The sequence below is a fragment of the Rosa chinensis genome, unplaced genomic scaffold, assembly GCF_002994745.2.
Source record: "Rosa chinensis cultivar Old Blush unplaced genomic scaffold, RchiOBHm-V2 RchiOBHmChr0c02, whole genome shotgun sequence".
In the NCBI taxonomy this organism is placed as follows: domain Eukaryota; kingdom Viridiplantae; phylum Streptophyta; class Magnoliopsida; order Rosales; family Rosaceae; genus Rosa; species Rosa chinensis.
This window is the reverse complement of record NW_020126816.1, coordinates 407,775-421,245: the sequence shown is the minus strand read 5'-3', so window position 1 is coordinate 421,245 and position 13,471 is coordinate 407,775. Positions and strand designations below refer to the sequence as shown.

General features: G+C 38.5%; 1 protein-coding gene across 1 annotated transcript; it reads left to right on the top strand.

Moving 5' to 3' along the window:
• The first annotated feature begins 1,198 nt into the window (after window positions 1–1,198).
• LOC121050876 lies at window positions 1,199–12,801 on the top strand. The gene is made up of 7 exons (XM_040512280.1): window positions 1,199–1,399; window positions 3,888–5,936; window positions 6,057–6,524; window positions 8,339–9,283; window positions 11,413–11,615; window positions 12,237–12,565; window positions 12,798–12,801. The coding sequence occupies exons 2-7, from the start codon at window positions 3,896–3,898 to the stop codon at window positions 12,799–12,801; spliced, it is 3,990 nt and encodes a 1,329-aa protein (XP_040368214.1). The 5' UTR covers window positions 1,199–1,399; window positions 3,888–3,895.
• Window positions 12,802–13,471: the final 670 nt, after the last annotated feature.

Below are 13,471 nucleotides of genomic sequence, written 5' to 3'. Positions count from 1 at the left end.
AAGATTGATGTGTATGAAGGTTCACTTACAATGGAGTTCGATGGTGACATTATTGGCTTTAACATTTTTGAAGCCATGAGGTATCCCCTAGAGGTTCATGATTGCTTTTCTACTGATATTTTGGATGAACTTGCGCAGAAAATGTTTGACATTATGCATGAGGATACCTTAGTCAGTACCCTTGAGAGTGGGGTGATAGGAGCATAAAATGCGACGTTAATAATGTTTAAACCCTATATTTTGCTAAGTTATTTTCTTTATCTTGATCAATTTAACTTAGTTAGTGTTTTTCAGGTGAAAATGGAGTCTCAAGGTCCAAAAATGGCTAAGGAAAGCGCAAGTGGCGCAGAAATGGAAAGAAATGAAGAAATGGAAGTTCTCCCAGTTTGACTAGGAAAAGGAATCCTAGTTGGAGTAGGAATCAGAAGCTGACTTGGATTTAAACTCTTAAGTCGCGGAAATTAGAAGTTCTACTTGGACAGGGAAACCCAATCCTACTCAGATAAGGAATCCTAGTGTGACAAGGAGTCCCTGTTGGATAAGGATTACTCAAGAAGGTTCCGGAAGAGTGTAGAAGAATCGCAGAAAAGAAGTTTGTATTCAACTAGGAAACCTACTTGCATATGGAGTTCTACTCGCACTAGGAGAGCTTTGGAACGTTCATGAAATATCTAGAAGTCTCAAGAAGGTCATATGCCGTGCACATGGAAGAGGAAGCAACAAGAGATTCGAATTACAAAGCAATATGGAATTTGGACTTCTTGTTGAGTAAGGATTGAATTGCCGTGAGATTCTTGAAGGTTCTAGGGAGTTCTTGACGTTTCTACTTCAGAATAGGCGTGGAAGACATGTGAGAGGCATGTGATGTGAAGGAAAACCGAATTGGACTCAACTTGTGCATTAAAAGTCAAATCCATTACAGATTCGGAAATCTGCCTGTGCAGATCAGTCAACTTCAACGGAGTGTCAAAAATCGCTCAGAGCTCAGAAAATTATGATCTTTATATGGTTGGAAAGCTACAGATGTCTAGTTTCCAGAGCTTTTTACAGCTCATCAATATCTATTTTCTAGAGAAAGTTATGGCCGTTTTAGTGGACTGAGGTCAATCCTGCCGGAAATCTGTTTCGTGAGAAAGAAGTCCTAAATCAACACAAACTAAGAGAAACCAAGTAGAAACGAATTGGGAGTGCCTTGAGACGTTCTCCTATATATACCTTGTGTATTAGACGTTTCAAGGTTCAGAATTTTCTCCACAATTTCGTATTCTCACTTGTTCTCTCTAGTTTTCAGGTTTTCGCAATCTTCAAGGAGCAAGGCCGTAACCATCCATCTTCCTAGCCGTGATCAACACTTGTGCATCATCTTGGATCTGCTTTGGAGCTTGGGACATGACTAAGGGTTGTTCACACCATCATCTTTTCATGTATTCTTACGGTTTTGGCTTTCTTGTAGTTAGAATTTCTGCTTTGGAATTTCTGTTGTTTAAACCGAAACTATGATGTGACAAACTGATTTTTGGATGCAATTTAGATGGTTCTTTTCATGATTGATGTGTTTATGTGTTCTTGATCTTGCTTAGTTGCCGAATTGAAAGAATAATAATCTGGTTTTATGCTTCATTACATGTTAACGATTTACTAAGTCTGACAAACAATTAGGATGACTTGCATGTAACTTGCTAGTAATTAGGGTTGATGCTTTGTGAACCTTAATTCGAAATAAGTAGTAAAGGCTTGCTTTGAGTCGAAATCAGATTATGCATGTGATGAATTGACTTGCTTTGAGTGCTTGGATTTGCATGTTCATCAATTCTTTCTTGAACTTAATGATTTGAAAACGGATTTTCAACGTATGTGTGATGTCTACTTTTCGAAATAAATTGGTCTAGTGCTTTGCTATTTCGATTCACATAAGAAAGAAAGTTTAAAGGGACATTGGTTGCTTTGATCTTTGTGTCTTGATTGATGGTGTTCTTGGCAATTAATAAAGATTAAGGGATGCATGAATATGTTGTTCTTGATTGTTCTTGATGAATTGTTTTCCAAAAATTCTTCTTTTCCCACCTATGTAAATAAAATGTTTTCTTGTTTTTAATCTTTTAATGTTTTCGAAATTTTATATTTTGATCTTCAAAAACCCCCCATCTTTATGTTTTCTTGTTTGTGTAAATAAATAAAATTAACTTAGATTTTTAGGTAGCATGTTAACCTAGTTAAATAAAAAAATAAAATAAAATAAAAAAATAAAAAAAATAAAAAAAATGTTTTTAAATTCGTGCATAGTGTCTCCGTGAATAGTAAATATGTGTTTGTTTTTAGTTTTAGTGTTTTTTAGGAGTTTGTTATGAGTTTGTTAGGTCTCCTTAATTTAAGGGATAGGTTCCTAAATTTTAGGGAAAGTAGTTAGAGTTAGTTTTGACTTAGGATTTAATGTTTGACTTGGTCAACAATTTGTTTTCTTAGTAATTAAGTAATCCTAATTAGTATATAACTAGGAATCCTTGTTGTATATGGTTTTCTAATATGATATGGACTTGTAAATTGTGTATAAATAGGAGTAGGATTCCCAAAACCTTTTCTAACTCAAATTCTCTCTTTCTTTCGAAATCTATGTCTATATATACTTGTATATTTTGTTATTCTCTCATTCCTTACTCTCTAATTCGTGACACATGTATGTGTGCTCTCTAATTCTTTGTTGTTCCTTTGTTGTTTCGAAAATCTATGCATGCTTGTACTTGTAAAAATTCTAATTTTCGTGAAACTTGTAAATTTGTATATTCTTGTCTTTAATTTGTTTCTCACATGTTAGCACCCTCAATCCCCGGCTTGAACGATCCCTGCTTATTCTATACTAACAACTACATTTTTCAGGGTTTAAATTGGCAATTGCTTTTGCACGTATCAATTTTTGGCGCCGTTGCCGGGGATTGAAAAGTCTTCATGTGATGAAAACGCCACTAAGGTATTGATTTGGTAAGGGGTCGTGAATTTTCATGGAATAGGTGAAGTCCCTTTGTTAATATTAGCCTAAACCCCTTATTTAGCACCTGATTCAGGTCTTTTAAGGTTGAGGGCGGCTCTTATTAACAATCGAACAATGTCTTACACTTAGGTTTCTTCTTATCTAAGTAAGTATAGCCTATGTGATATGGTGTCTAGAAAAGGGGACAACGTCCATGACGGGTTTTGAATCCAGAAGGCAATCAAACGAGCGTAAACCACTATGTGGGAGTAGCTTGTGCCAAAATGGGTTCTACCTCTCGTGCTCGTCCTCCCCCACCTGGCCATTTCAGTAAGGTTGCCCAAAGGATTTGAAGAAAAATATGTGTAAAGACAAGGACTTGGGCCGCAAGTCCAAAGCAAGATTCATGACGTCTAATTGAGTCAATTCCTTAGACAATTTTCGAAATACATTGGTTTTGGTAAGAAGAAAGTAAGTCATAACGGAATAGGTGAGAGTTCTTTTATTAATACTTGTCAAGCAACCTCCTTTATCAAGTAGGCGCACCTTAGTAGCATAGAGTGTCTAGGTTGATTGGATACGAGAAGTGCTGACAAAGGGTCTCGTCCCCTGTCAATCAAGTGAGCTGAGCTCCGCCAAAATCGTTCCTCTACTACCTGGCTCTGTGTGAAAAGAGTTACCAAAAGATTTAGGAGGGGAGACTCGTATTAACATTAGAATCTCTGGGCCGCACGTCTAAACCTTGACTTACAATTCTCTTATTAAAGTTGATTAGTTCGAAAGTTGTAAAAGATTGTAACTAACCACTATAATTTTCGTTGACTTTGGTTTATGCATGTATAAATGTGACGTTTTTGATGTGTGTACCTTGGTCCACGTCTTGTTTATATTTTACTAACTTTATTCTTTTGTTCTACTACAGATCAATGAATGTCTGGATCGTCTGAACCACCCAAGTACACCAAAACGCCCCTCCACGTCATTCAAGCACGGATTGAAAAGCTTAAGAAAAACTCGGATCTCTTTGACATCCAAGTTACCACTCCACTTCAATTTCGTGAGCTTCAATTAGATAGTGAAGGGAATAGAGTAGAGGGAGGATCAGAAGCTTCTGACACTTCAGTTGTTCCATCACCACACCAAACGCCACCTCCATCACCTCGTGCACTCTTAGTCATTCAACCACTACCACCACCAATGGCTCTCACCATCAGGCAGCTTTCTACATCTGTCATCCCACCTGGTGGAGTCCCCACTTGTATAACCTACCCTGCTGCAGCTGAGGGGTTAACAGCTGATTTTGAGTTGAAGTCTGGGTTGCTTCATCGTCTTCCTACATTCCATGGACTCTCTATGGAAGACCCCAACAACCACTTGATGGAGTTTCAGTTCATATGCACTAGCATGAAGCCTCAAGGAGCGGATGAACAAATTTTGAAGCTGAAGGCCTTCCCATTTTCGTTGGCTGACAAGGCAAAGCAGTGGCTCTATGAGTTGCCTAGTGGACGAATTGCATCTTGGGCAGACATGATGAAGGCGTTTCTTGAGAAATACTTTCCTACATCTCGCATCATCATGTTAAGGAAAAAGATAAGTGGAATTCAACAAGGGCAAGATGAGTCCTACGCAGATTACTATGAGAGGTTCAAGTCTCTCACCACTCAATGCCCTCAACATGGCATGAAGGATGAGACCTTGCTCACTTGTTTTTATGATGGGCTCACCAACTTGGAAAGAGACATGCTAGATGCAGCTTCAGGTGGATCTTTTGTTGACAAGGAACCTGCGGCTGGAATGGTTCTAATTGAGAATAGGGCCTTGAATCAACAACAATATGGAAGCTCTAGGCCCAAAGCCACCACCATTCGTGAAAAGGTCCATGAGGTAAGTACTTTAGCTCAATTGGAAGAGAAAATTAACAAACTTACTTCTCTTGTGTCTCAAGGATCACATGGACAAGTCATGGTGTGTGGAGTTTGTTCAATGCAAGGGCATGTGTCTGACCAATGCCCTCAACTCATGGAAGGTGGAGGACAAGAAGGTGTTAACGCCATAGGTTTCCAACAAGGGTACCAACGTCCTAGGAATGATCCATATTCGAACACTTACAATCCTGGATGGAGGGATCACCCCAACTTTCGTTGGAAGGACAATGAGAACGTTCAAAGTGCACCTCAAGGGTTCCAACAACGTCCTCAAGGCTTCTATCAAAAGCCTCAACCTCCTAACCCTACTCCTTTCAATTCAAATTTTAATTCAAATGCTTCTTCTTCTAATGATGAATTGATTAGAACTCTAACCAAATCTACTCAAGCTTTAACTGCAGGTCAAACTCATCATGGGAATCAAATCAATGCCATATCCACGGATGTGAATGAGATGAAGAAGCAAATGAGTCAAGTTGTGGAGTTTATGGGTAAGTTTCATGAGCAAGGGAAGCTTCCAAGTGGCACCATCCCTAATCCTCACTTTGAGCAAGCAAAGGTCGTCACTACAAGGAGTGGTAAGACCCTTGTAGACCCTCCAAGGCCTCCTAAGAAGGTTTTAACGTCAACATTAGAGGAGGAGGAGGACCCTGCAACGTCCAAGGCTCATGTGACGTCTCAAACATCAAATGCAAAACCGGACCTTCAAGGTAATATTTCTAACTCTTTCAATTCGGTTATTGCTAACCCATCTTCTTCTCCTTTGCCTTTCCCAAGCAGATATACTAGATCCAAGAAGGATGAGGCCGAAAAGGCCATCTTGGAGACCTTCAAGAAAGTGCAAATCAACATCCCTCTCCTTGAGGCCATAAAGCAAATCCCTAAGTATGCCAAATTCTTGAAGGAGCTTTGCACCACAAGGAGACAAAACCGTGAGAAAGAAGTGGTGAAGGTAAGTGAGAATGTCTCAGCTGTGCTTCAACGTAGAATGCCAGAAAAGTGTAAGGATCCAGGAAGTTTCTCTATCCCTTGTGTTATTGGAACAAGTAAATTCGAAAATGCCATGCTAGACTTAGGGGCGTCCATAAATGTCATGCCTTACTCTGTTTATGAAACTCTAGGTCTAGGTGAACTTAAGCATGATAATGTTATTATTCAATTGGCAGATCGATCTAATGCATACCCTAAGGGGTTAGTTGAGGATGTACTTGTGCGGGTTGGTGAGCTAATCTTTCCAGCTGACTTCTATGTTCTAGAGATGGAGGAGTCCCCTAAAAGTGGAACGCCATTGTTGCTAGGCCGCCCCTTCATGAGGACGGCTAGGACTAAAATTGATGTATATTCTGGCTCATTGACAATGGAGTTCGATGGTGAAATTGTTGGCTTCAACATCTTTGAAGCAATGAGGTATCCTTTGGTTGACTTTTCATCATGTTTTTCTATTGATATACTTGATGAACTTGCGCAGAAATTCATGGAGATGATGAATGAGGATACTTTGGGTTCAACCATTGCCCATGGCGTTGGAATGATGAAGGATGACTCTACCATCCTTAAGGAGGAGCTCACGGCTATTCATAGTGATGCTATCATGGAACATGTTGCTTTTCTTGAGGCAACACCATTTGAGCTAGGTAATGTTTCTTCTGTGTTTATTTCTCCCTCTACTAATAAACCTTTACCTTCAGTGATTCAGGCACCTACTTTGGAACTTAAGCAATTACCCGATCACTTGAAGTATGCTTACTTGGGAGGAAATGATGCGGCTAAAATAGCCTCACAATTTAACCCTGCAAAATGTAGTTGTCAGTATAGGATAAGCAGGGATCGTTCAGTCCGGGGATTGTAGGGTACACCTACACAAAAAGGTCAATTAACAAATAAAAGAATAAAATGGGGGGTTTTGAATTTTGGTTCCTAATCTACTTAAAATAAAAACAAAACAAATAAAACTATATACAATGATCGACTTCCCTAACCTAGACCAATACCACTCGGAAATTACTAAGTGTAAAAACAGAAAATTCATTTCAACATGCTACAAAAATGTGCCCACCTTAAATGCCTAGATAAGAGCCAAAATGAAAAGCCTCAGCGGATCAATCCATTTATCTGATTCGTTCTAATGTAGGTTTGGATCGGAAAAGTCCTTACCAAGCCTAATACTACTAAATTTCGAAAACACTCAGCGTAATTCTCTTAACTAGTAGTATTATCTAACCCTCGAATCAACTCACACGTGCAAATTAACCATTACACATAGAATTTAACACGTAATTTCCAGAATCATTTAATCATTAAAGCATGATTTTTACCACTTTTTAGAACTAATTGCTACTTGTTTAACTCAGCGCCTTAACAAATAACAATTACTCTTGGCAAATTAAGAAAACACACAAGAACTCTCACCGTTATTCTAGCATGTAAACTTATGAACCTAACTCTGAAAATTACCTAAACACGTAAAAGGGCACAAGATTGTAACATGCATCATAAAAGAATTCTCAAAATTAACTCAATAATAAACTGAAAATCTCAAAAATATTAATAAAAATATTCTGACAATTCCATGTCTCCAATTACACAACTCGCAAATCGAAACACACAAAACCGAAACAAAAATTATAAGTAGAGTCATAGTTACACTTTGAAGCTTTCCTCAGCGGCTTAGCAACAAGGTGATGAACTCGTCTCTGCTATGGTGGTGGAGCGTCCTTGACTCAGCGCCTTAGAGCTTTGTAGATTGATGGATGGATGGTGTCACGGTCTTGTAGGAGATGGAGATTTAAGGAGTGAATTGGGCAGAGTCTCGAAAAAGTTTTTGGCCAGGAAGTGATAGGCAATGAATTATCTTGGCTGGGAAGTGATCTTGGTTGGGAAGTGATGCAAATTTAGTTCTGGATGTTGCCTATTTATAGGGGAGCATTGGTTGGCTTTCCCAACTGAAACGTCTTCTTTATGGCCTTAACTCCTCTCATAATGGGGCAATTCCTTTAATTTCCAAGCTGAAACGTCTTTCTCTTATTTATTTTTCCAGCTGAAACATCTTTTTCTTTTATTCCTCAACTGAAAACATCTTTTCTCCTTTATTTCCCTTCTTCATTACTTGGTCAAATATCTTAATGCTTTATTTTATGACTCCATCATTGCTGTTTCCAAGAGTTTAACCAGGCAACGTTTCCTACAACAAGCAGGAGAATATCAGAATTTTCTAGAGAAAATAAAGGGAATTAAAATAATGTAAAGACCGCAAAAACAGTCGACAGTGAGGAATCCTGATCCAGCTAGGATTCTTCATGAATTTTGTGTTTTCTGCCTATTTCACGCCAAACACTCTACAAGACTCTTAAAATGACTCGTTGACTCAAAACACGAAACTTAAGGGAGAAACAAGGCTAAAATGGAGCATATACTCATTAATATTATCACACTTTTTTGCTGCTATCAGGAAACGAAACTTTACCTGTCATCATTTCATCATCTTTAACGTCAACTCAAGAGGATAGATTGGTGGAGATGCTTAAGAAGCACAAGACTGCAATTGGTTGGACTTTAGCGGATATTAAAGGAATTAGCCCTACTACTTGTGTGCATCGAATTCTGCTTGAGGAGGGAGCCAAGCCAACTAGGGAGGCTCAAAGACGTTTGAACCCACCTATGATGGAGGTCGTAAAGAAAGAAGTCATCAAGCTTCTTGACTGTGGCGTCATCTACCCTATCTCAGACTCTAAGTGGGTTTCACCAGTTCAAGTTGTGCCAAAGAAATCTGGGATCACAGTTGTGAAGAATGCAGAGAATGAGTTAGTGCCTCAGAGAACTGTGACTGGACATCGGGTTTGTATCGACTATAGGAAGCTCAACGCCACTACTAGGAAGGATCACTTCCCTTTGCCATTCATTGATCAGATGCTTGAGAGGTTAGCTGGCCATGAGTTTTATTGCTTTTTGGATGGGTATTCTGGGTACAACCAAATCGCCATTGCTAATGAGGATCAAGAGAAAACGACATTCACATGCCCCTTTGGGACGTTTGCCTACAGAAGGATGCCCTTTGGACTTTGCAATGCTCCAGGTACGTTTCAAAGATGCATGGTAAGTATTTTTTCTGATTTTATCGAGAGAATAATTGAAGTTTTTATGGATGACTTTTCGGTTTTTGGTAAAGACTTTGATGATTGCTTAAATAACTTAGAATTAATACTTAGGCGTTGTGAAGAGACTAATCTTGTGCTTAATTGGGAAAAATGTCACTTTATGGTGAAACAAGGGATAGTCTTAGGGCATATTGTTTCTAAACGTGGAATAGAAGTTGATAAAGCTAAAGTAGATCTTGTTAAGCACTTACCATACCCCACAAGTGTGAGGGAGGTCCGCTCTTTTCTTGGACATGCAGGTTTCTACAGGCGATTCATCAAGGACTTCTCCAAGATTTCTAGGCCTCTATGTCGTCTTTGATGCGGCTGAAATAGCCTCACAATTTAACCCTGCAAAATGTAGTTGTCAGTATAGGATAAGCAGGGATCGTTCAGTCCGGGGATTGTAGGGTACACCTACACAAAAAGGTCAATTAACAAATAAACGAATAAAAAGGGGGGTTTTTGAATTTGGTTTCTAATCTACTTAAAATAAAAACAAAACAAATAAAATTATCTACAATGATCGACTTCCCTAACCTTGACCAATACCACTAAGAAATTACTAAGTGTAAAAACAGAAAATCCATTTCAACATGCTACAAAAATGTGCCCATCTTAAATGCCTAGATAAGAGCCCAAATGAAAAGCCTCAGCGGATCAATCCATTTATCTGATTCGTTCCAATGTAGGTTTGGATCGGAAAAGTCCTTACCAAGCCTAATACTACTAATTTTCGAAAACACTCAGCGTAGTTCTCTTAACTAGTAGTATTATCTAACCCTCGAATCAACTCACACGTGCAAATTAACCATTAGATATAGAATTTAACACGTAATTTCCAGAATCGTTTAACCATTGAACATAGTTTTTACCACTTTTTTAGAACTAATTGCTACTTGTTTAACTCAGCGCCTTAACAAATAACAATCACTCTTGGCAAATTAAGCAAACACACAAAAACTCTCACCGTTATTCTAGCATGCAAACTTATGAACCTAACTCTGAAAATTACCAAAACACATAAAAGGGCACAAGATTGTAACATGCATCATAAAAGAATTCTCGAAATTAACTCAATAATAAACTGAAAATCTCAAAAATATTAATAAAAATATTCTGAAAATTTCGTGTCTCCAATTACACAACTCGCAAATTGAAACAAACAAAACCGAAACAAAAATTATAAGTAGAGTCATAGTTACACTTTGAAGCTTTCCTCAGCGGCTTAGCAACAAGGTGATGAACTTGTCTCTACTATGGTGGTGGAGCGTCCTTGACTCAGCGCCTAAGAGCTTCGTAGATTAATGGATGGATGGTGGTCACGGTCTTGTAGGAGATGGAAGTTTAAGGAGTGAATTGGGCAGTCTTGGAATGATCTTGGCTGGGAAGTGATGCAAATTCAGTTCTGGACGTTGCCTATTTATAGGGGAGCATTGGTTGGCTTTCCCAACTGAAACGTCTTCTTTATGGCCTTAACTCCTCTCATAATGGGGCAATTCCTTTAATTTCCAAGCTGAAACGTCTTTCTCTTATTTATTTTTCCAGCTGAAACATCTTTTTCTTTTATTCCTCAACTGAAAACGTCTTTTCTCCTTTATTCCCCAACTGAAAACGTCTTTCTCTTATTTATTTTCCAGCGGAAACATCTTTTTCTTTTATTCCTCAACTGAAAACATCTTTTCTCCTTTATTTCCCTTCTTCATTGCTTGGTCAAATATCTTAATGCTTTATTTTATGACTCCATCATTGCTGTTTCCAAGAGTTCAACCAGGCAACGTTTCCTACAACAAGCAGGAGAATATCAGATTTTTCTAGAGAAAATAAAGGGAAATTAAAATGTAAAGACCGCAAAAATAGTTGACAGTTAGGAATCCTGATCCAGCTAGGATTTTTCATGAATTTTACTTTTTCCGCCTATTTCACTCCAAACACTCAACAAGACTCTAAAAACGACTCAATGACTCAAAACACTAAACTTAAGGGAGAAACAAGGCTAAAATGGCGCACATATTCAATAATATTGTCACACTTTTTGCTCCTATCAGTCTTCTACAAAAGGAAGTGGCGTTTGAATTCAAAGAGGATTGTAAAGTTGCGTTCAACACATTAAAGGAACTCCTGACGTCTGCTCCCATCATGCTTCCTCCAGATTGGTCTCTTCCCTTTGAGATCATGTGTGACGCATCAGACTATGCAGTTGGGGCCGTGCTAGGACAAAGGAAGGACAAGAAGCCCTATGCAATCTATTATGCGTCCAGGACCCTTAATGATGCTCAACTCAATTACTCTACCACTGAAAAAGAACTTTTAGCTGTTGTTTTTGCCTTAGAGAAATTTCGTTCATATTTATTGGGTACTAAAGTTATTGTTTATTCTGATCATGCAGCTTTAAGGTACCTAATGTCAAAAAAAGAGGCAAAACCTAGGCTAATTCGTTGGATACTCTTGCTTCAAGAGTTTGATGTTGAGATCAAGGATAAGAAGGGCACAGAGAACGTTGTAGCTGACCACTTGAGTAGACTAGTGAGTGAGGAAGACGCCATACCCTTAGTGGAGATGTTTCCGGATGAACAACTCTTCGGAATCCAGGTAAGTGTGCCTTGGTATGCTGATATTGTTAATTACTTGGTATCTAAAACATTTCCTAATGATATGACATATGCACAACGTGATAGACTTAAGAATTTAGCTAGACAATATGTTTGGGATGATCCTTATTTGTGGAAATATTGTTCTGATCAACTGATAAGGAGATGTGTGCCTAATAATGAACAAAAAGCTATACTTGAGTTTTGTCATTCTAAACAATGTGGTGGTCATTTTGGCTTTGATAGAACTGCTAGGAAGGTGTTGGAATCTGGTTTCTTTTGGCCTACTTTGTTTAAAGATGCATATGAATTTTGTATGACATGTGATAGGTGCCAACGAACTGGGAACTTAGGACCTAGAGATCAAATGCCTCTAAATTCTATAATGATTGTCGAAATTTTTGATGTTTGGGGTATTGATTTTATGGGACCTTTTCCTTCATCTAATGGTTTTCTCTATATTCTCTTAGCTGTTGATTATGTTTCCAAGTGGGTGGAAGCGAAAGCCACCAGGACTAATGATTCTAAGGTTGTTGCAGAGTTTATAAAGTCTAACATCTTTAACAGGTTTGGCATGCCTAGAGCACTCATTAGTGATGGAGGTTCTCACTTTTGCAACAAGACCATTGAGGCTTTGCTTAGGAAGTACCATGTGACACATAAGGTTTCAACGCCTTATCACCCTCAAACTAGTGGACAAGCAGAAGTTTCAAATAGGGAGATCAAGAGGATACTAGAGAAAACCGTGGGGCCATCAAGAAAAGATTGGAGTCAACGTTTGGAGGATGCATTGTGGGCTTATAGGACAGCTTTCAAAACACCAATTGGGATGTCTCCATTTCGTTTGGTGTATGGGAAGCCTTGCCACTTACCTGTGGAATTGGAGCATAAAGCTTGGTGGGCAGTCAAGACGTTCAACATGGACTTAGATGAAGCTGGACTTCATAGGAAGTTGCAACTCAATGAGCTTGAGGAAATTCGGAATGATGCCTATGATAGTGCACGGATTTACAAGGAAAAGACAAAGGCCTTTCATGATAAGATGATTCGTGGAAAGACCTTTGTAGTTGGTCAAAAAGTTCTTTTATTTCATTCTAGATTGAGACTTTTTCCTGGTAAGCTGCGTTCTAGATGGGTTGGTCCTTTTATTGTTACTAATGTCTTTCCTCATGGTGCTATACAGATAAAGAGTCAGACAACTGAAGCGGAATTCAAGGTCAATGGACATCGTCTTAAGCCTTACTATGAGGCGTTTGTGGAACATAATGTGGAGGATGTACCCCTCCAGGATGCGCCACACCCAGAGGACTAAATGAAGGTGCAAGTCTAGGCTGAAAGACTTTAAACATTAAGCGCTGCATGGGAGGCAACCCATTTCATCCGTAGCTGTGGAGGAGCCATCAACGCAGATTTGCTTTCTTGAACTCCTCCCTTTCTCTTTATTTTCGTCAAATTTTGCTATGTTTTTAAGTTTCTTGCGTTAACTCTTATTCCATGCTTGTTTGATGCTTTGTATGCTTTATACTTGTTTATACATTGAGGACAATGCATGATTTAAGTGTGGGGGAAGGGTATAACGTTTCACTTTTGTTTTTAGGAGCTAGTTGCGTGGTTATAAAAAGAAAACAAAATAAAAAATCGGAAATATGAGAAAATAAAAAAAAATTTTGCGTTAACTTTTGTTTTAGGTTTGTGTTTTATGTTTTGGTTTTTATACTTATATGTTTTCTTTGTTTGTTTATTGTTAGAGTCAAAATGATTTTTGGGTAAATATCTTCTTCATCGTAGGCGCATCCAATGGGATGTGATATCTAAGGTCTAGTTTGGATATGAGAAGTGCTGACAAAGGGTCTCGTC

Bases quoted from the DNA above. Each gene is read 5' to 3' on its own strand.
- LOC121050876 (XM_040512280.1), top strand. From the start codon at position 3,896: ATGTCTGGATCGTCTGAACCACCCAAGTACACCAAAACGCCCCTCCAC. The intron at 5,937-6,056 runs GTAAATTCGAAA...TTCAATTGGCAG, and splicing joins CCCTTGTGTTATTGGAACAA to ATCGATCTAATGCATACCCT. The intron at 6,525-8,338 runs GTAATGTTTCTT...TGCTGCTATCAG, and splicing joins GGCAACACCATTTGAGCTAG to GAAACGAAACTTTACCTGTC.